This window comes from Heterodontus francisci, chromosome 7, assembly GCF_036365525.1.
Source record: "Heterodontus francisci isolate sHetFra1 chromosome 7, sHetFra1.hap1, whole genome shotgun sequence".
Classification (NCBI taxonomy): domain Eukaryota; kingdom Metazoa; phylum Chordata; class Chondrichthyes; order Heterodontiformes; family Heterodontidae; genus Heterodontus; species Heterodontus francisci.
Window position 1 is genome coordinate 52,419,697 of NC_090377.1, and position 20,013 is coordinate 52,439,709.

The 20,013-nt window shown below is 43.0% G+C and overlaps 1 protein-coding gene across 3 annotated transcripts in view; it reads left to right on the forward strand.

Annotated features, from left to right (window-relative positions):
* Positions 1-16,678, forward strand: part of LOC137371984 (bile salt export pump-like) — an 82,162-nt gene extending 65,484 nt beyond the window's left edge. For all 3 annotated transcript variants that reach the window (XM_068035177.1, XM_068035178.1, XM_068035179.1), the window contains 4 exons: positions 10,659-10,856; positions 10,965-11,171; positions 11,751-11,897; positions 14,672-16,678. In XM_068035177.1, the coding sequence (XP_067891278.1) occupies positions 10,659-10,856; positions 10,965-11,171; positions 11,751-11,897; positions 14,672-14,872 (753 nt within the window). In that variant the 3' untranslated portion in view covers positions 14,873-16,678. The remainder of the gene's footprint in view (positions 1-10,658; positions 10,857-10,964; positions 11,172-11,750; positions 11,898-14,671) is intronic.
* Positions 16,679-20,013: the final 3,335 nt, after the last annotated feature.

The window sequence follows — 20,013 nt, forward strand, 5'->3', positions numbered from 1 at the left end:
GACCCCAAGTTTCTTTGGACCTCCTCTTTAGGTCCAAAGTGGATGACCTCACACAAGCATATATTGAAATCCATTTGCCATAATTTTACCCACTCACTTAATTTGTTACTATCTCTTTGTAATTTTCGACTTCCAGCTATACGGCACAAAATGCCATCTCTATTTGTGTCACAGCAAATTTGGAGATGTATGTCGGACATGCAAAATTTGAATGTAGCTAGTTAGCTAGAGGCATCACATATGCGTTCCACTGTAGCTCGTTGGATGCAGGAGTGGGGAGATTGGCTGGGACCCGTGCTAAGCCAGCCAGCAGGCCAGACCTGGGCACAGGTGGAAGCTGAATTCTGCTCCTGCTGGCTCCACAAAATCCCTGGAAAAAAAACATTCTGGTCCCTTTAAGGCCATTCACTGCCTAATTTCAATCTGATTTGATTGTTTGCCCCTCCCTACCCACCACAACACATCACCAGCAAAAAAGCAAGTGACAAAAATTGTGTAAAACTATCTCTCCCATACCTGCATAACATAGAGGAAATCATGAATTGAACTGTGTTTCACTGACTTGATACTTTCTCTGGGTCAAAATGACACTAACGAAACATTCAAGCTTCAATGTCACACTTCATGACTTTACAATCCAGTTAACCTTTTATCCAGTATTTATTTATATGATTACTGCTTTAGTTTTGGAATTCTGTAATGAAAAGCAGCTGGCTAATCTTAGTTGGTCCTGTTGGACTAATGACACATTAAGCAATAGACCTTTATCAGAGCAGAACAATGGTTAAATTCCATTTAGATAGAATATTAAATTTTGGCAATTCTGTTGGTTGAGAGCAGAATTAATCTGCAGTAAAATGTCTCATTCCTTCAACAGCACATAGCAATATAGTCAAATAGCATACTGCAATAAAAACATAAAATGTGGGAAATACTCAACAGGTCATGCATCAACTGTGGTGAGAGAAACAGAGCAATTGGGGTAGTTTTAACCCTTAAAAGCAAGTGGGTTTGAGATGGGTGGGATCAAAAATGTTAAAAATCGCAAAACCAAGCCCGACCCGCCTCAAATCCACCCACTTCCAGTTTTCATGGAGGCAGGACAAGGTTCGGGCAATCAACCCACTCTCAGGAGACGGGATGATCTTTTAAATATTATAAATGAGTCTGCATGTCTCAGATTTATTCTCTATTTTAATTTTAATCCTTGGGGAATGGACCTCGGGAAGCCCGCCAGCTCAACGGATGTAAGGACTGCTAGATCCAGCAGATAAATGGCTTTCCACTTATCTGCTGGACCCAGCTTACTGCTTCTGCCACTTGCTCCCCTGATGATCGAGCACCCCACCGAGCCACAATCTCCTTCTCCCCCAGTCTTTTCACTCACTCTTTCCCCTGTTCCCCGGCTACGGCCTCCATTCTCGCCACCATTCCCACTCCCTGACCCTCCCAAACTCATCCTTGCAGCTCCAGATGTCTCCCCATTCCTCCAACACCAACCATTTCAATCTCCTCCCTCCACCAAAACATCCAATCTGCTCCGCCTATTACCCTATCAATCCAACTCATGACCCTTCTGATCACTCCGCCTCTCCCAAGGCCTCTGATTTCCTCCACCACCAGCCCTCCCAGTCTTCAACTACCTGAGCACCTTCCGATATTCCCTCCCAAAGCCTCCAATTTCCTCCACTACCAAGCTTTGCAATTTGCTCCCACCCTTTCCAAGGCCTTTCCGATCATTCCCCGGAGGGCTCTGATCCCTCCCTCCTCTCCACTCCCCAGCTGAGGCCTGGTGCTGAAGGCCTACCCACCCAACAGACAGCCAACCTTTCAATCTGGCTGGCTGCAGTCTGGCAATGAAGACAGAAATGTCAATCAGGTCCTGCCATTAAATTGGGCAGGACGTGAGGGAAACCCATTCTTTCAGATCTGATCTTGGTAATATTGCTAACACCTCATTTATGTAATAACTTGGTTACATAATTACCTTAGACACTAAGAAGTTGAGAGTCCCAGAAGTGCCTTATAACAGGTGCTAGGCCCCTCATTAGCATATGTATTGTGGTAGCATAGTGGCTAGACTAGTAGGGCAGAGGTCTGGACCAATGATCTGGAGATATGAGTTTAAATCCCACCACAGCAGCTGGGGAATTTAAATTTAGTTAATAAATAAATCTGGAATAAAAAGCTAGTCTCAGTAATGGTGACCATGAAACTACATAAAACCCCATCTGGTTCATCAATGTCCTTGAGGGAAGGAAATCTGCCATACTTACCTGGTCTGGATTATATATGATTCCAGACTCACAGCAATATGATTGACTCTGAAGTGACCTAATAAGCTCCTCAGTTAAGGGGAATTAGGGATGGCAAAAAATGCTGGCCTTGCCAGTAAACGCATATCTCGTGAATGAATGAAAAAAATGCGAGGAATCTGTTTTATGTGGCTGATAGGGTTGTCTGCAAAATTGCTCGACCCAACATGGGATTGGATCTATTTCAGGCAGTCTTGCAGCACGGGAGACAGCACTGTGAAATTGGTGCGTTGGTCCCTGTTCTGTGTTTTAAATTCTGTGGAAGCTAGACCATCTAATGCAAGTGTGAAAGGCATATGAAATAAAAGCAGGAAATGCTCACCAGGTCTGGCAGCATCTATGGAGAGAGAAACAGAGTTAACATGAAGCATTTCCAGCATTTTCTGTTTTTATTTCAGGTTTCCAGCATTGACAGTATTTTGTTTTTGTATTCGTGTCAGAGAGATTTCTCTGATTCTCTTTGTACAGGGAATAAATGAAAGAATTGTTATATTCTGAGCTGCTAGCAGATGCTTTTCTCATGTCTTAATACAAAAAACAACTTCCAATGCCAAGTACCATGACTTCCTATCAAGGATAATATGGTATGCAAAGTAATCTGAGATAGTGTGCTCTTGATAAACAATAGACTAATTTATTGTTTCCACTTAACACCCATGAGGGTGATTATTAGTCATACCACTTTCCCAAAATTAGCCAACAAACTTAATTGAGGACAGAATCTTTTAAAATTGTAGTAAAGTGCAGCCAAAATGAGCACAAAGTTAGTTTAAATAGCAATCATTTTGAAGTAGTTTAGGAAAGAATTAAACAGAGAAACCAATCAGTTGAGTTCCTATCTATAGTTTTGCTACAAAGACTTTTCAGGTAATAGATGGTAGATTTGTTTGGCACCTTGATAGTGCCCTAACCCCAACTAATTGTGATCATATTCATTCTTATGTAGCCATTTCTTTTTATTTGTTCATGGGATGTGGGCATCGCTGGCAAGGTAAGCATTTGTTGCCATCCCTAACTGCACTTGAGAAGGTGGTGGTGAACCTCCTTCTTGAATTGCTACAGTCCTTGTGGTAGGTGCACCCACAGTGCTGTTAGGAAGAGAGTTCCAGGATTTTGACCCAGCAACAATGAAGGAATGGCAATATATTTCCAAATCAGGATGGTGTGTGGCTTGGAGGGGAACTTGCAGGTTGTGGTGTTCCCATGTGCCTGCTGCCCTTGTTCTTCTAGGTGGCAGAGGTTGCAGGTTTGGAAGGTACTATCGAGGGAGCCTTGGCATTGTAGAGGGAACTCATTACTGCCACTGTTCATCGTTGATGGAGGCAGTGCATGTTTAAAGTGGTGGAAAGGGTGTGAATCAAGTGGGTTGTTTAGTCCTGGAAGGTTTTGAGTGTCTCAAGTGTTGTTGGAACTGCACTCATCCAGGCAAGTAGTGAGTATTCTATCACATTCCTGACTTGTGTTTGTAGATGATGGACAGGCTTTGGTGAGTCAGGAAGTAAGTTACTCACCACAGAGTTCACAGCCTCTGACCTGCTTTTTTAGCCACAGTATTTGTGTGACTGCTCCAGTTCAGTTTTTGGTCAATGGGAAGTGCCAGGATATTGATGGCAGCGAATTTAGCAATGGTAATGTTTTTGAATGTCCAGAGGAGGTAGTTAGTGTTCTATTCCAGAAAGCCAGTTGGTGAAGCATGGAACTGGAGCAAACCTTTACACCCCTTTATGTTTATTTACAGTTACACATTACAAGCATATGCCTCCTAACCCAATAACTACAGTTTTAATCTGTGTATTTTTATAGGGGCTCAAGTGAATCCCCAGTTAATGCCCACCACTTGCATACAATTAAACAATCATCAGCAAACATCCTCAATTCTGACCTTATGATGGTGGTCTTTATTATAAATGATGATGATCTTTATTGATCTTTATTAAAACAGCTGAAGTTGGTTGGGCCTAGAACACAGGCCTGAGGAACTCCTGAAGTGGTGTCCGAGGCTGAGATGATTGGCCTCCAACAACCACAACCATCTTCCTTTGTGCTAGATATGACTCCAACCAGTGGACAGTTTCCCCCCTGATTCCCATTGGCTTCAATATTACAAGGGCTCCTTGATGCCACACTTGGTCAAATACAGCCTTGATGTCAAGAAGTCACTCTCACCTCACCTCTGGATTTCAGCTCTTTTGTCTATGTTTGGAACAAGGTTGTAATGAGGTCTGGAGTCGAGTGGCCCTGGCAGAACCCAAACTGAGCATCAGTGGGCAGTTTATTGTGGAGTATGTGTCACTTGATAGCACTGTCGATGATACCTTCCAACACTTTGCTAACAATTGAGAGTAGTCTGAAGGGGTGGTAATTGCTGGATTGGATTTTTCCTTTTTGTGGACAGGATATACCTGGACAATTTTCCACATTGTCGGAAGGATGCTGTACTGGAAGAGCTTGGCTAGGGGTGTGGCTAGGTCTGGAGCACAAGTCTTCAGCTCTACTCCCAGGATGTTGTCGGGACCCATAGCCTTTGCTGTGTCCAGTGTGCTCAGCCATTTCTTGATATCATGTGGAGTGAATTGACTTGGCTGAAGATTGCCATCAGTGTTGCTGAGGACCTCAGGAGGAGGTCGAGATGGATAATCCACTTGGCAATTCTGGCTGAAGATAGTTTCAAGCACTTCAGTCTTGTCTTTTGCTCTGATGTGCTGGGCTCCATCATCATTCAGGATGTGGGTGTTCAGGCAGACTCCTCCTCCCATTAGTTCTTAATTACCCACCAGCATTCATGACTGGATGTGGTGAGACTGCAGAGCCTTGATCTGATCCATTGGTTGTGGGATTGCTTAACTCTGTGTATTCCTATGTTTTATCCCATGCATCTGCTGCTCTTGTCCTTCTAGGTGGTAGAGGTTGCAGGTTGGAAGATGCTGTCAAAGGAGCCTTGGCAAATTGCTGCAGTGCATTTTGTAGATGGTACACACTGTTGCCACTGTGCATTGGTGGTGGCGGGAGTGAATGTTAAAGGTGGTAAATGGGGTGTCAATCAAGTGGGCTGCTTTGTCCTGAATGGTGTTGAGCTTCTTGAGTATTGTTGGAGATGCACTCACCCAGGCAAGTGGAGAGTATTCCAACACACTCCTGACTTGTGCCTTGTAAATAGTGGACAGGCTTTGGGGAGTCAGGAGGTGAGTTACTCACCACAGAATTCCCGGCCTCTGACCTTCTCTTGTAGCCACCATACTTATATGGCTGGTCCAGTTCAGTTTCTGATGGTAACCTCCAGGATGTTGATAGTGGGGGATTCAGCGATGGTAATGCCATTGAATGTCAAGGGGAGATGGGTGGATTCTCTCTTATTGGAGATGGTCATTGCCTGGCACTTGTGTGGTGCGAATGTAACTTGCCACTTATTGGCCCAAGCCTGAATGTTGTCTAGGTCTTGCTGCATATGAACATGAACTCCCACCCATAGTGCCTTTTCCAAGTGATCTTCAATGTGGAGGAGTACAGCTGGGGGGGAGGTAGGTGGTAATCAGCAGGAGGTTTCCTTCTCCATGTTTGACTTGATGTCATGAGACTTCATGGAGTCCGAAGTCAATGTTGAGGACTCCCAGGGCCACTCCCCTCTAGCTCTATATCAGTGTGCCACCACCTCTGCTCAGTTTGTCCTGCTGGTGGGTCAGGACAAACCTAGGGATGGTGATGGAGGAGTCAGGGATATTGGCTATAAAGTATAATTCAGTGACTATGACTATGTCAGGCTGTTGCTTAGCTAGTCTGTGAGACAGCTCTCCCAATTTTGTCATAACGTCCCAGATGTTAATGAGGAGGATTTTGCAAGGTTGACTGGGCTGGTTGTGCCTTTGCCATGTCTGATGCCTAGGTTGTCCATCTATTTTGGTCTTATTTGACTTTCCCATAGCGGTTTGATTCAACTGAGTGGCTGGCTAGGCCATTTCAGAGCAAAGAGAAAACCACATTGCTGTGGGTCTGCAGTCATATGTACATTAGACCTTAGATTTCCTTCCCTGCAGTGCATTATTACTAAAAGATTAGTAAAGACAAATGTAGGTCCCTTACAGTCAGAAACAGGGGAATTTATTATGGGGAACAAAGAAATGGCTGACCAACTAAATGCATACTTTGATTCTGTCTTCACAAAGGAGGACACAAATATCATACCAGAAACGTTGGGGAACACAGGGTTTAGTGAGAGAGAAGAACGAAAGGAAATCAGTATTAGTAGAGAAATGGTGTTGGGGAAATTGATGGGATTGAAGGCCGATAAATCCCCAGGGCCTGATGGTCTGCAGCCCAGAGTACTTAAGGAAGTGACCTTCAAAATAGTGGATGCATTGGTGGTCTTCTTCCAAGATTCTATAGACTCTGGAACAATTCCTACAGATTGGAGGGTAGCTAATGTAACCCCACTATTTAAAAAGGGAGGTAGAGAGAAAGAAGGGAATTATAGACCAGTCAGCCTGATGTCAGTAGTGGGGAAAATTCTAGAGTCCATTATCAAAGATTTTTTAGCACAGCACTTGGAGAACAGTGGTAGAATCAGATAGAGTCAGCATGGATTTACGAAAGGGAAATCAGGCTTGACAAATCTACTGGAATTCTTCAAGGATGTAACGAATAGAGTTGATGAGGGGAAGCCAGTGGATGTAGTTTATTTGGAGTTTCAGAAGGCTTTCGACAAAATCCCACATAAGAGATTAGTGTGTAAAATTAAAGCGCATGGGATTGGGGGGTAGTGTATTGCGATGGATAGAAAATTGGTTGGCAGACAGGAAACAGAGTAGGGATAAATGAGTCTTTTTCCGAATGGCAGACAGTGACAAGTGGGGTACCACAGGGATCGGTGCTAGGACCCCAGCTATTCACAATATATATTAATGATTTAGATGAGGGAACTAAATGCAATATCTCCAAATTTGCAGATGACACAAAACTGGGTGGGAGGGTGAGGTGTGAGGAGGATGCAGAGAGGCTTCAGGGTGATTTGGACAAGTTGAGTAAGTGGGCAAATGCATGGAAGATGCAGTATAATGTGGATAAATGTAAGGTTATCCACTTTGGTATCAAAATTAGGAAGGCAGATTATTAGCTGAACAGCTAAAAACTGAGAGAGGGGAATATGCAACGAGGCTTGGGTGTTCTCATACACCAGTCACTGAAGGTAAGCATGCAGGTCCAACAGGTGGTAAAAAAGACAAATGGTATGTTGGCCTTCATAGCAAGAAGATTCGAGTACAGGAGCAGGGATGTCTTGCTGCAATTATACAGGGCCTTGGTGAGGCCACACCTGGAATATTGTATGCAGTTTTGGTCTCCTTATCTGAGGAAGGATGTTCTTGCTATAGAGGGAGTGCAGCGAAGGTTTACCAGACTGATTCCTGGGATGGCGGGACTGACATATGAAGAGAGATTGAGTCGGTTAGGATTATATTCGCTGAAGTTCAGAAGAGTGAGGGGGGATCTCATAGAAACCTATAAAATTCTAACAGGACTTGACAGGGTAGATGCAGGAAGAATGTTCCCGATGGTGGAGGAGTCCAGAACCAGGGGTCATAGTCTAAGGATACAGGGTAAACCTTTCAGGACTGAGATAAGGAGAAATTTCTTCACCCAGAGAGTGATGAGCCTGTGGAATTCGCTACCACACAAAGCAGTTGAGGCCAAAACATTGTATGTTTTCAAGAAGGAGTTAGATATAGCTCTTGTGTCTAAAGGGATCAAAGGGTATGGGGCGAAAGCGGGAACAGGTTACTGAGTTGGATGATCAGCCACGATGATAATGAATTGTGGAGCAGGCTCTAAGGGCTGAATGGCCTACTCCTATTTTCTATGACTGAACCAGATATATTTTTACAACAATCAGTAGTTTCATGGTCCCCACTACTGAGATTAGCTTTTTGAATTTATTTAATGAATTTAAATTCCCCCAGCTTCCGTGGTGGGATTTGAACTCATGTCTACAGAACATTAATTCAGGCCTCTGGACTAGTCCAGTAACATTACCACTATGCTACCATTTCTCATAATTTCTACTGTTGGAGTTTACAGCTTGCTCCATATCCACTACAGTTTAGTCAAAGTCATAACACTGGAATCTGTGAAACATCCAAAACCACTGAGCCAAGTCTAACACCTTGGCTCACGCAATTACATATAAAAAAACTATTATATATATAAAAAAAACCTTTTGAAGACCACCAGTTGAAGATACAGTTCTTCTGAATAGATTGTGGCATTGATATATGTTAAGTACTTTTAGCATTCGGGTAATTGATTTTCTTTGAAGGTTATGGCCTTGATATTTACAGAGATGCAGACAGAGTACAGGGGAGAGCGGTAGTGCAGGGAAACCCATCAAGGCCAGGGAGACAGAGATTCTGCTGAATTTAATGGCAGGACCTCATTATAAGCTTTTTCTTCCATTTCCCAATCAGCAGGAGGCTAAATTGACAGGTTGGCCGGTTGCTGGGTGGGAAAATCAGCGGCAGGAGGCCTTGAGTTGGGACGCTTTAGATGGTCCCCAGCAATCGCATCGCAATCACAGGGCTGACTATAGATAGGCGGTTGGCGAGGAGGGATGGCTGCAATCGTGCTGCAGGCTTCAGTTTGAGTTTTGGGGTCACCAATTGTGGGGCAAGCTGCATATGTGAGCTTGGGAGGTGGGTAGTTGCCAATCATGGCAGGACTAGAGAGAGGTCATGATTGGCAAAGGGGAGGCGAAAGGCTTCCTTTAGGGTCCTATGGAGAGCTCTCCTGTTCTGAAGGGGTACTATAACAAGTACTTATGAAGCTGGCAGCTCTCATCTTTTTGCTGCCGGGTTTCCCCGAGTCTGGAGAAACCAGCAGGACAACTGTTAATTATAAATCAGATTCCCAATTACACTGTGGGAGCCTGATTTCACAGAATTACAGAATTGTTACAGTGCAGAAGGAGGCCATTCAGCCCATCATGACCACACCGGCTCTCTGAAAGAACAATTCCCTCAGTTCCATTCCCCTGCCTTCTCCCTGTAACCCTGCACATTCTTCCTTTTCATATAACTGTCTAATTCCCTTTTGAATGCTTCAATTGAACCTGCCTTCACCACATTCTCAGGCAGCGCATTCCAGACCTTAACCACTCGCTGTGTGAAAAAGTTTTTCCTCATGTCACTTTTGCTTCTCTTACCAAATACTTTAAATCTGTGCCCTCTCATTCTCAATCCTTTCACGAGTGGGAAGTTTCTCTCTATTTACTCTGTCCAGACCCCTCATGATTTTGAATACCTCTATCGGATTATCTCTCAGCCTTCTCTTCTCTTCTCCAAGGAAAACAGTCCTAACTTCTCCAATCTATCTTCAAAACTGAAATTCCTCATCCCTGGAACCATTCTCGTAAATCTTTTCTGCACTCTCTCCAGTGCCTTCATGTCTTTCCTCAAGTGCGGCGCCCAGAATTGGACACAATACTCCAGCTGAGGCTGAACTAATGTCTTTTACAACGTCAACATAACTTCCTTGCTCTTGTACTCTATGCCCCTTTTAATAAAGCCCAAGATATTGTATGCTTCATTAACCACTCTCTCAACCAGTCCTGCCACCTTCAATGACTTATGTACATATACACCTAGGTCCCTCTGCTCCTGCAAAATTGTACCCTTTATTCTATATTGTCTCTCCATGTTCTTCTTACCAAAATGAATCACTTCACATTTCTCTGCATTGAACTTCATCTGCCACCTGTCTGCCCATTCCACTAACTTGTCTATGTCCTCTTAAGTTCCACACTATCCTCCTCACAGTTCACAATGCTTCCAAGTTTCGTATCATCTGCAGGCTTTGAAATTGTGCCCTGTACACCAAGGTCTAGATCATTAATATATATCAGGAAAAGCAAGGGTCCCAACACTGATCCCTGGGGAACTCCACTCATAACTTCCTCTAGCCCGAAAAACATCCGTTAACCACTCTTTGTTTCCTGTCGCTCAGCCAATTTCATATCCATGTTGCTACCGTCCCTTTCATTCTATGAGCTACAAGTTTGCTCACAAGTCTGTTGTGCAGTATTTTGCTTTTATTTTAGTGCTCACAAGTCTGTTGTGTGGCATTGTATCAAATGCCTTTTGAAAGTCCATGTATACCACATCAACAGCATTGCCCTCATCAACCTTCTCTGTTACCTCCTCAAAAAACACCAGCAAGTTAGTTAAACATGATTTTCCCCTAAGAAATATATTTACATATGATAAAGAATGGATTGACTATCCACACTGATCATAATACTGTTACATTTTCCGGCACCTTATTTTCAATGACTGCATCTAAAATTATACCTTTTTTTAACAGAACAACTTTAAAGGAGAAATTAACTTCATTGACTGCAAATTTACGTATCCTTCTCGGCCGGACTTCCAAGTTCTCAATGGCCTTACAATTTCAGTCAGGCCTGGGCAAACACTTGCTTTTGTTGGCAGTAGTGGATGTGGAAAAAGCACTAGTGTGCAACTGCTTGAGCGATTTTATGATCCTAATCAGGGGAAAGTGGTGAGAGCATAAATTCTATTCCACTCTGTTGTGTCTGTTTATAAACAGTTTACTTTAACAATAGCCTTTTCTTAAATTGGTCCTTTTGTCCTGTTCCATTAATTTCAGTTAATTGATGGCCGTAACACAGAGACTGTAAATACTGTCTTCTTAAGATCAAAAATTGGAATAGTGTCCCAGGAGCCTGTGCTTTTTGCCTGCAGCATTGCAGAAAATATTAAATATGGTGACAACAGCCGTCAAGTCAATATGGATGAAGTCATTGCAGCTTCAAAGAAGGCTCAGCTCCATGACTTTGTGATGTCATTACCAAAGGTTTGGTTTGTTATATTCTAGATTTAGAATTGGAATTTATTTTTACCGTATAACATGCTCTGGCCATTAGTTATCATGTAATATGAAATCACCAGAATTGTATAATAGCTGCAAGTTTCTTTGATGGCTCAGTTGATAAAGTCAGCATTAAACTAAGCCATCCAGTAAGAAAGTTGGATATTCAATTCCTAGCATGTGTTGAGCTAGCTGACCTCAGCTGGGATGATATCAAGGGGAATTGCAATAGACCTCAGTTTCCTAAACTAGGAAGGGGAAAATCATCCAGAGTTCTTGCTTCTGATTGTTATCCAGTGATTCCATCCTCAAAGTTTGTATGCGTGGGCATCAGGTGAGGGCTGGATTGGATTCAACCACAAAGAATCATGAAACAATCATAATCAATGACTTTTCAAATATTGAGTTGACCAAGATACTGAATTTTTTATTTTCTGTAATATTATAATGCCATATTCTGGAATAGTTTTAAATGTTCACATCTGATATAAAATGCTAAAACTCCTAAAAGTTGCCTCATTCAAATAGGTTTCTTTATGTGTATTTTTGTACTTTTTCATTCAGAAATATGATACTAATGTGGGTGCCCAAGGTTCTCAGTTATCTCGTGGACAGAAACAACGTATTGCTATAGCTCGAGCAATCGTCCGGGATCCAAAAATTCTTTTACTGGATGAAGCAACATCTGCACTCGATACAGAGAGTGAAAAGGTACTAATAATGAAAATATTGTTATGACTGGTGGGAAAGCTTTTAGAAACAATGGGCTGTATTTTACAGCCCCTCCCAATGTCGGGGGTCGTGGCGGCGGGTGGGGGGAGCCGGAAATTACCTCCAGGAGGCCTTGTGGTGGCACCCCCGCAACTCAGCAATGGGACCAAAATTTACATAGGCAAATCTATTAAAATAAATGAATTAATGACTTATCCCCTCCTGCTGTCCGTTCCAGGGTGATATTGCTGCCAGTGGCCAGCACTCCCGTGCCTTCAGATACCCATTCAGAGTTCCGATGCGGGACACTGGTGGGGAGGGGGGAACAGGTAAGTATTTCAGTGTGGGAGTAGGGGGAGCAGGGTCAAACTAATCTGAGTGGTGTAGGGGATGATGGGAAGGGGTGAAGTTAAAAGTTTGTGAACTTTAGGGGGGGGGAGAAGGTCAGGAACACAAGGTAAATATTTTGTGGGGTAAGAGGGCAAGGAAAGAGTGTATAGTTATTGGGGGGTGGGAGAGGGGCTAGAAACATGTATTTAATTTTTAAAAATACATTTTAATGCACTATCGCTTTAAAACTTTCAATTGTAATGTAGGGTTCGAAGCCCTTTAAAAATGGCGTCAGCACCTGCCGTTGCCAGAGACGGACCCTGTCTGCCCCCACCCAATCATCGGGTGGGGGGGCAGTCCGCCCTGTCCATTTAAATGAGCCGTCGCGTTGAATATCACGGCGGCTCTACCGCATCTGGTCTGCATGGGTGGACTGCCACGGTGAGCTTGTAAAATCCAGCCCAATAATTTGTGGCAAATGTGGATTAATTAAGGAAAGCCAGCATGGATTTGTTATGGGCAAATCATGTTTAACTAATTTGCATGAGATTTTTGATGAGGTAACTGAGAGGGTTCATGAGGTTGTTTTGATACCATGTTGCATTTACCTCCAAAATTAAATTTTGAATAAAATAATTTTTTAAAAACCTTACAAAAAAATTGTTACACATGTCCATTAAGATCAATCTTTAACATTGCCTTTAATAACTTTCCCTGTACAAATGCATTTCTTTCTCCAAGACCTCTATCTTGCTTGCCAGTATTTTCTGGTCTCTGTTGATTGAGCTCAGAACTTCTCTTGGAACCTATGTGTACGCATGGCCTACCTATGATTTCATCCCCAAAAATGTTTGCTATTCGAGACATCACAAATTCAGCCTTTGCCAACTGGCGCATAGAGGAAGTCAGTGATCCAACATGTGAGCTGGCCACTAGGTGAAAACAAAGTATGTTATGACCAACCAACAAAATGGCATGATGACACTGATGGTGATATGTATTCCACCACCTGCCACAGTCAACGCCTACGACCATACGACCATATGAATTAGGAGCAGAAGTACGCCATTTGGCCCCTCGAGCCTGCTCCACCATTCAATAAGATCATGGCTGATGTGTTTCTGACTCGAATTCCATACTCCCATCTACCCCCGATGATCTTTGATTCCCTTGACTGACAAGAATCTATCTACCTCCGCCTTAAAAATATTCAATGACACCGCCTCCACCACCTTCTGAGGCAGAGAATTCCAAAGTCGCACAACCCTCTGAGAGAAAATATTTCTCCTCATCTCTGTCCTAAAAGGGCGACCCCTAATTTTAAAACAGTGCCCCCTAATTCTGGACTCACCCACAAGAGGAAACATCCTTTCCACATCCACCTTGTCAAGACCATTCAGGATCTTATATACTTCAATCAAGTCACCCCTCACTCTTCTAAACTCCAGTGAAAACAAGCCCAGTCTGTCTAACCTTTCCTCAGAATGCCCTGTATAACTGAAGCATAACATCCTTGCTTTTATTTTCAATTCCTCTCGTAATAGAGGATAGTATTCCATTAGCCTTCTTTATTACTTGCTGTACCTGCTACTAACTTTTTGTGACTCATGCACTGGAACACCTAGATCCCTCTGCACCTCGGAATTCTGCAGTCATTCTCCGTTTAAGTAATACTCTGCTTCCTTATTTTTCCTGACAAAGTGAACAAGTTCACATTTTCCCACATTATACTCCATCTGCCAGATTTTTACCCACTCACTCAACCTATCAATATTGGTCTGCAACCTCCTCATGTCCTCCACTCAATGGCCTGAATTTTATTCATGCGCCACACTCCTCAGCAGCGCGCTTTCAACTCGGCGGCCTTCCAACGCCGCTGAGGATCCCCCGCAATATCACACGTGGGGACTCATTTAAATAGTGGGAACGCAGCAGCTGCCCCTGATGATACGTAGAGGGCAGCCACCACGTCCCCAACAACCGCATCCGGCACCACTGCATAGGTGCCGGCGCCATTTTTTAAAGGGCTTTAAGCCCTTAGCAGAGATTTTAATTTTTAAAGGGACCAGGACTTTAACTTTTAATAAGAACAGTAAATTTTACATCAAAGCACCACTTCCACCTCCCCAATGATCACACAATAAATTTATTTCCCTATCCCCAACAAAAACCATTCTTGACAGTCCCGAACATTAAATCCTAAACTTTGCACTCTTTGACCTTCAACCCCTTCCCACCATCACCACAGCCAATGAAAATTGTTTTCCGTCTGGAGTTCCGAAGGCACATAAGCTGCGTTCAGAGTCGGTAAAATCGCGTGGGTCATTCGCCACCCATGGCGTCGAGGGGCCGGTAAAATTCAGCCCAGTCTGTCAGTATTTCAAGTGTATTACTTATTGTCTGACATTGTTTGATAAAAATGTAATGCATTCTCTTGAATTTAGATTGTCCAAGCTGCTTTAGATGAAGCAAGACAAGGAAGGACCTGCATTGTGATTGCACATCGGCTGTCGACCATTCAGAACTCCGATATCATCGCTGTCATGTCTCGAGGAGTCATTATTGAGCAGGGATCTCATGAGGAACTAATGGCTATTAAGGGGGCTTATTATAAACTTGTCACAACTGGTGCTCCTATCAGTTAAACAGCATCAGAACAAATCCACACCATTTATTAGGCAAATTGGTTTCTGAATGACCATTCAAATCTTGCCAGTTACTCCAGGTTTTTTGTCATAAAGTAAATACAGTAACTTAACGACAGTAACAGTGTAAAGTATGTGTATACTCTATTTTTTATGCCTGCTCCTTTGCAAGTAGAATTCCTTTCTACACTGCCTTTGTAGTTTTTATATATCGGCAGCACATTCACCTCAAATTTCTTTAGCTCTGCTAGTGCAATCTACTAAAATGTGATTTCTCTATAGTATCAGTGACTTTAAATCAAAACTGTAACTTCAGTAAGAGTAACATTACCAAGAATTTCGTAGAAAGTGTATTAATAACATTGAAGAATTTAAAACACTTACAATGAATTGCAGAAATATCTTTAATATATAATTTTTGTCCAAGTTAAAATGACTTTCTTGAATTGCAAAAATAAACATGATGGTATTATTGTCCATATGCAGTGTTATTAACATAAATAATGGTGCAGATTTTGCGGTGCCAATAACGGCAATGCATACTGTTATGGTCCTATCGTTTTTTTCGGAATATGCAGTTTGCCTTAAAGGCTTGCAAAGGATCAGTATTGCTTTAAGAGCTGGCAAGCCTTAGGAGTTATAGGAAAATGCATTTTCGTTGCCTTAGAAACAGCCATTTGGAGACTGCGATTCAAAGGGTGCATTCTCGTTGCCATAGATATAGCCACTGGGAGTGAGCCTGATGCGATACATTTGTTACAATTCAGTTTTGAACTGGCTTTTAGTGGAGACAGTTTGTGCTAACAGAAGACAGACACACAGACACACAGACACGGAAGACACAGACAGCTGTGGTGTTCAGTCACCTGAAAAAGAGCTCTCAACCATTTAAACTGAAGGAATAAGGTTTTAGTCTGTTTAATTATTATCTCTTAAAATTCTAAAAACATCAAGTCAAAACAGAGATCTCTGGTAATTTAAATTGAAGAAAGGGAAATTAGACTGGGACAATCTTTTATCCCTCAAAAACTCTAAAGTCAGATTGATTCTGTTGAAAGTGTATGCAAGTCATTAATTGTTGCAATTCTCTGGAGAAGGAGTAATATCCTGTGAGGACTTCAAGAAACATCCTGGACTGTAAATTTGCAAGGACTCTAAATTTTTTCTATTTAAATGTTGTTTATATCTTCATAGTGTTTAAAAATTTAGTTCTTCTAATTAAAGAGTTAATTTATTGATGTTGATAACCTGGGTTGGTTAGCCTCATTCGATGGTACAATTTGGCTGGTCTTTCTTTAATTTGAAAAGTTTTAAATGATATGTTAGGTGATCTGTGGAGCAATGGGATTGAATTATCAGTGCGTCTCTCCCACCACAATCAGAATCGTATATTTTGATTGGGAGCTTTGACAGGAGTGGTTGATCGTAACAATACACCTTCACCATTATCAGACATTGGAGTAGTCACCCAGCTCCCGGTGGTGCTGCTGGGACTGAGAGCTTCTGGCCTGCTGATTGGCCAGCAGCTCCATTAGGTGGGACTTCCTGCCTCAGATAGGTGGAAGTCCCGTCCAAGGCCAATTAAAGGGCTGGGGAGCATAAAATCCCAGTGTGGCTCCCCAGGCCCAGAGGAGGCAGGCTCGCCCTCGACCTTTTGGTCGGTAGGCAGGGCCTCCTGCCCAATGTAAAATTCCAGCCATAGATGTTACTTTTTATCACACTTTTCAAATGTTTCAATGTATATCACCATTTAAAATGATTTATCTGCCTTCCTCAAAATATGAATAAACATGTTTTTAATTGAAATTATCACACTTTTTAAAAATGTTTACATTTTTAATTTTGTAAAATAATTCATGTCAAATAAGTCTGATGAAATCATTTGTTCAAATGCCTTTTCACTGAAGCAGATTGGTTTATACAGATTTTGTGGTGCAGTGACTGGAAGCCCTGCCCACAATAGCCTGCCGTTTTTGCCTGAGCTACACAGCACTGCTGAGCCTCGCTGAGGCCAATGCTGGGAGGGAATCCTCCCTTCTTCAAGTTGAAATTCTTGCCATGGGGATCGCAGTTTGGCAGTTCATAGTTTGATTCCAGGTCAGTGGCGATCACCGTCACTGTGCTGCTGACTGTGAAATCTGGCCCCTTATATTTACTCACTTGGTTTTATTCTTAGCTGTCCAATCATAGTCAAAACATTTCCATAATGGCTTCTATTCCTGCCACCACACCACTACCTCTGGAGTCTCTGAAAGATTTATCCTTGGCCCCCTCCTCTTCCTCAGCTATATCCTTGGTGACATCATCTGACGATATGAGATCCGCTTCCAAATGTACACTGATAACACATGGCTGTACGGCTGTGTTGTGTCTCTCACCATACATGTCAAATAAAGAATTTAAGATGAATTCCTTTATTCGGAGAATGGTGAGAATGTGAAACTTTCTGCCACATGGAGAGATTATCAAATAGAATCACTGAATAGTTACAGCATTCAGCCATTGAGCCCATGCCGGTATCCTACAAGAGCAATTTAGCTAGTCCCACATCCCCTATCCCCTGAACCTTTCCCCCTAGCCCTGCAAATCCTTTCCCTCAGGTTTATCCAATTCCTTTTTGAAAACCACAATTGAATCTGTCTCCACCACTCTTTCAGGCAATGCATTCCAGATCCTAACCACTCGCTGTGTGTAAACGGTATTCCTCATATCAGTTTTTGTTCTTTTGCCAATCACCTTAAATCTTTCTGAGTTCTGAAGAAGGGTCTCTGACCTGAAACTTTAACTCTGCATCTCTCTCCACAGATGCTGCCAGACCTGCTGAGTATTTCCAGCATTTCTTGCTTTTATTCCAGATTTCCAGCATCTGCAGTATTTTGCTTTTACCTTAAATCCTTGTTCTCTGGTTTTCGACCCTTCCGCCAATGGAAATAGTTTCTCTCTATTTACTCTACCCCTCATAATTTTGAAGCAGATGGCATTGATGCATTTAATAGGAAGTTTGGTGTGTACATGAGGGAGAAAGGAGTAGAGGGATATGGGGAGGGGCCAGGGTGGGAAGTGGTAATTAGAGTGCGAAGAGGCATGTGTAGAATGTAAATACTGGCACAGTCCAGTTGGGCCAAATAGCCTGCTCCTATGCTGTGGATTAAATGTAATTCTATGTAACCACTGCAGTGCCTCTGTGCTGCCAGACTGCCTGTCTGAGATCCAGTCTTGGATGAGCAGCAACTTCCACCAGTTGAAGATTAGGATGATGAAAGCCGTTGTCTTCGTCTTCGACCCCACCACAAACTCCAGAAACTTGCCGTGGATTCCATCCACCTCCTCAACCAGTTTCCCAGGTTGAACCAGACTGTTTGTAATGCCATATCCTTTCCATCATGAAGACAACCTACTCCCACCTCCATAGCATTCCTCACCTCTCCCTTCTTCAGCCTGCCAGCTGCTGAAACTTTCAACCATGCCTTTGTCACCTCTAGACTCAACTACTTCGATGCTTTCCTGACTGGTTTCTCATCCTTCATGCTCTGTAACCTTCAGTTCATCCAAAATTTTCCTGCCTTTATTCTCTGGACTCCCTCCTATTGTTTCCTATACATTTTCCATTTACTATCAGCCTTTTAATGTATCCTAATAATGGCTATGTAACTAGGCTTATGTAATTTGAGTTTTCCTGTGTCCATTCACAAGGGAACAAATCCTATCACGGCAGCTGGTGGAATTTAAATTCAATTAATTTATTAATAAAAATATGGAATTTGGGGCAGCACAGTGGCGCAGTGGTTAGCACCGCAGCATCACAGCTCCAGCAACCCGGGTTCAGTTCTGGGTACTGCCTGTGCGGAGTTTGCAAGCTCTCCCTGTGACCGTGTGGGTTTCCTCCCACAGCCAAAGACTTGCAGGTTGATAAGTAAATTGGCCATTATAAATTGCCCCGAGTGTAGGTCGGTTGTAGGAGAATGGTGGGGATGTGGTAGGGAATATGGGATTAATGTAAGATTAGTATAAATGGGTGGTTGTTGGTCGGGCACAGACTCGGTGAGCCGAAGGGCCTGTTTCAGTGCTGCATCTCTAAATAAATAAAATAAAAAATAAAAGCTAGTCTCAGTAATGGTGTCATGAAACTAGCATCGATTGTCATAAAAACCCATCTGGTTCACTAATGTCCTTTAAAGAAAGAAATCTGTTGTCCTTACATGGTTTGGCCTGCATGTTACTCCAGACCCACAGCAATGTGGTTGACTCTTAACTGCCCTCTGAAATGACCTAGCAAGTTACTCAGTTGTCAAGAGCCATTAGGGATGGGCAAAAAATGCTGGTTTTGCCAGCGACACCCAGATCCTGTGAAAGGATTTTAAAAATTCATAGATCTTCCAATTTAGATATCAAGTTAATCTAGTCTCTAATTACTGCAACCCATATCATCTAATACTGACATTTTGACTTAGCTGGAAACAGATTGGGAAATAAACAGAAAAGATGCTCTGAGGATTTCCTACAGTTGATATAAAGTTTACAAAGTTCTGCTAGTTCCAGTAGTTTGCTTGTTGATGCTGAATGGACTTCATGTCTGTATAAAGATTCATAATTCATGCACACTTACTGGGCTGAATTTTACCGACCCCCAAAGTTGGGGGTTGTGGAGGGAGGCCCGGAAAATGCCTCTGGGAGAGGCCCACCACGGGCCTTGACGCCAGGAAGGCCTGTCCCCAAATTGGCGGCAGCGGCGAGGCCTTGTGGTGGACCCCCGCCAATCGGCGACGGGAGCAGAATTTAAATATGGTAATTAATGCAAAGAAATGAATTAATGACTTACCTGCTCCTGCCGGCCATCCCACTCCAATATTGTGGTCGGTTGCCTTGACTCCCGCGCCTTCGGATCTCCATCCAGAGATCCAATGTGGGACACTGGTGGGTAGGGGGGGTGGAGATAAGTATTTCAGTGTGGGAGGGGGCAAGTGGGTTCAAACCAATATGATTGGTGTAGGGGATGGTCGGAAGGGTTAAAGATAAAAGTTTGCGAACTTTGTGGGGGGGGGGTGTGGGTGATGGTCAGGTACACAAGGTAAGTATTTTGGGAAGGAGAGGGTAAGGAATGAGCTGTCTGGTTATTGGAGGGGTGGGAGAGGAGCTAGAAA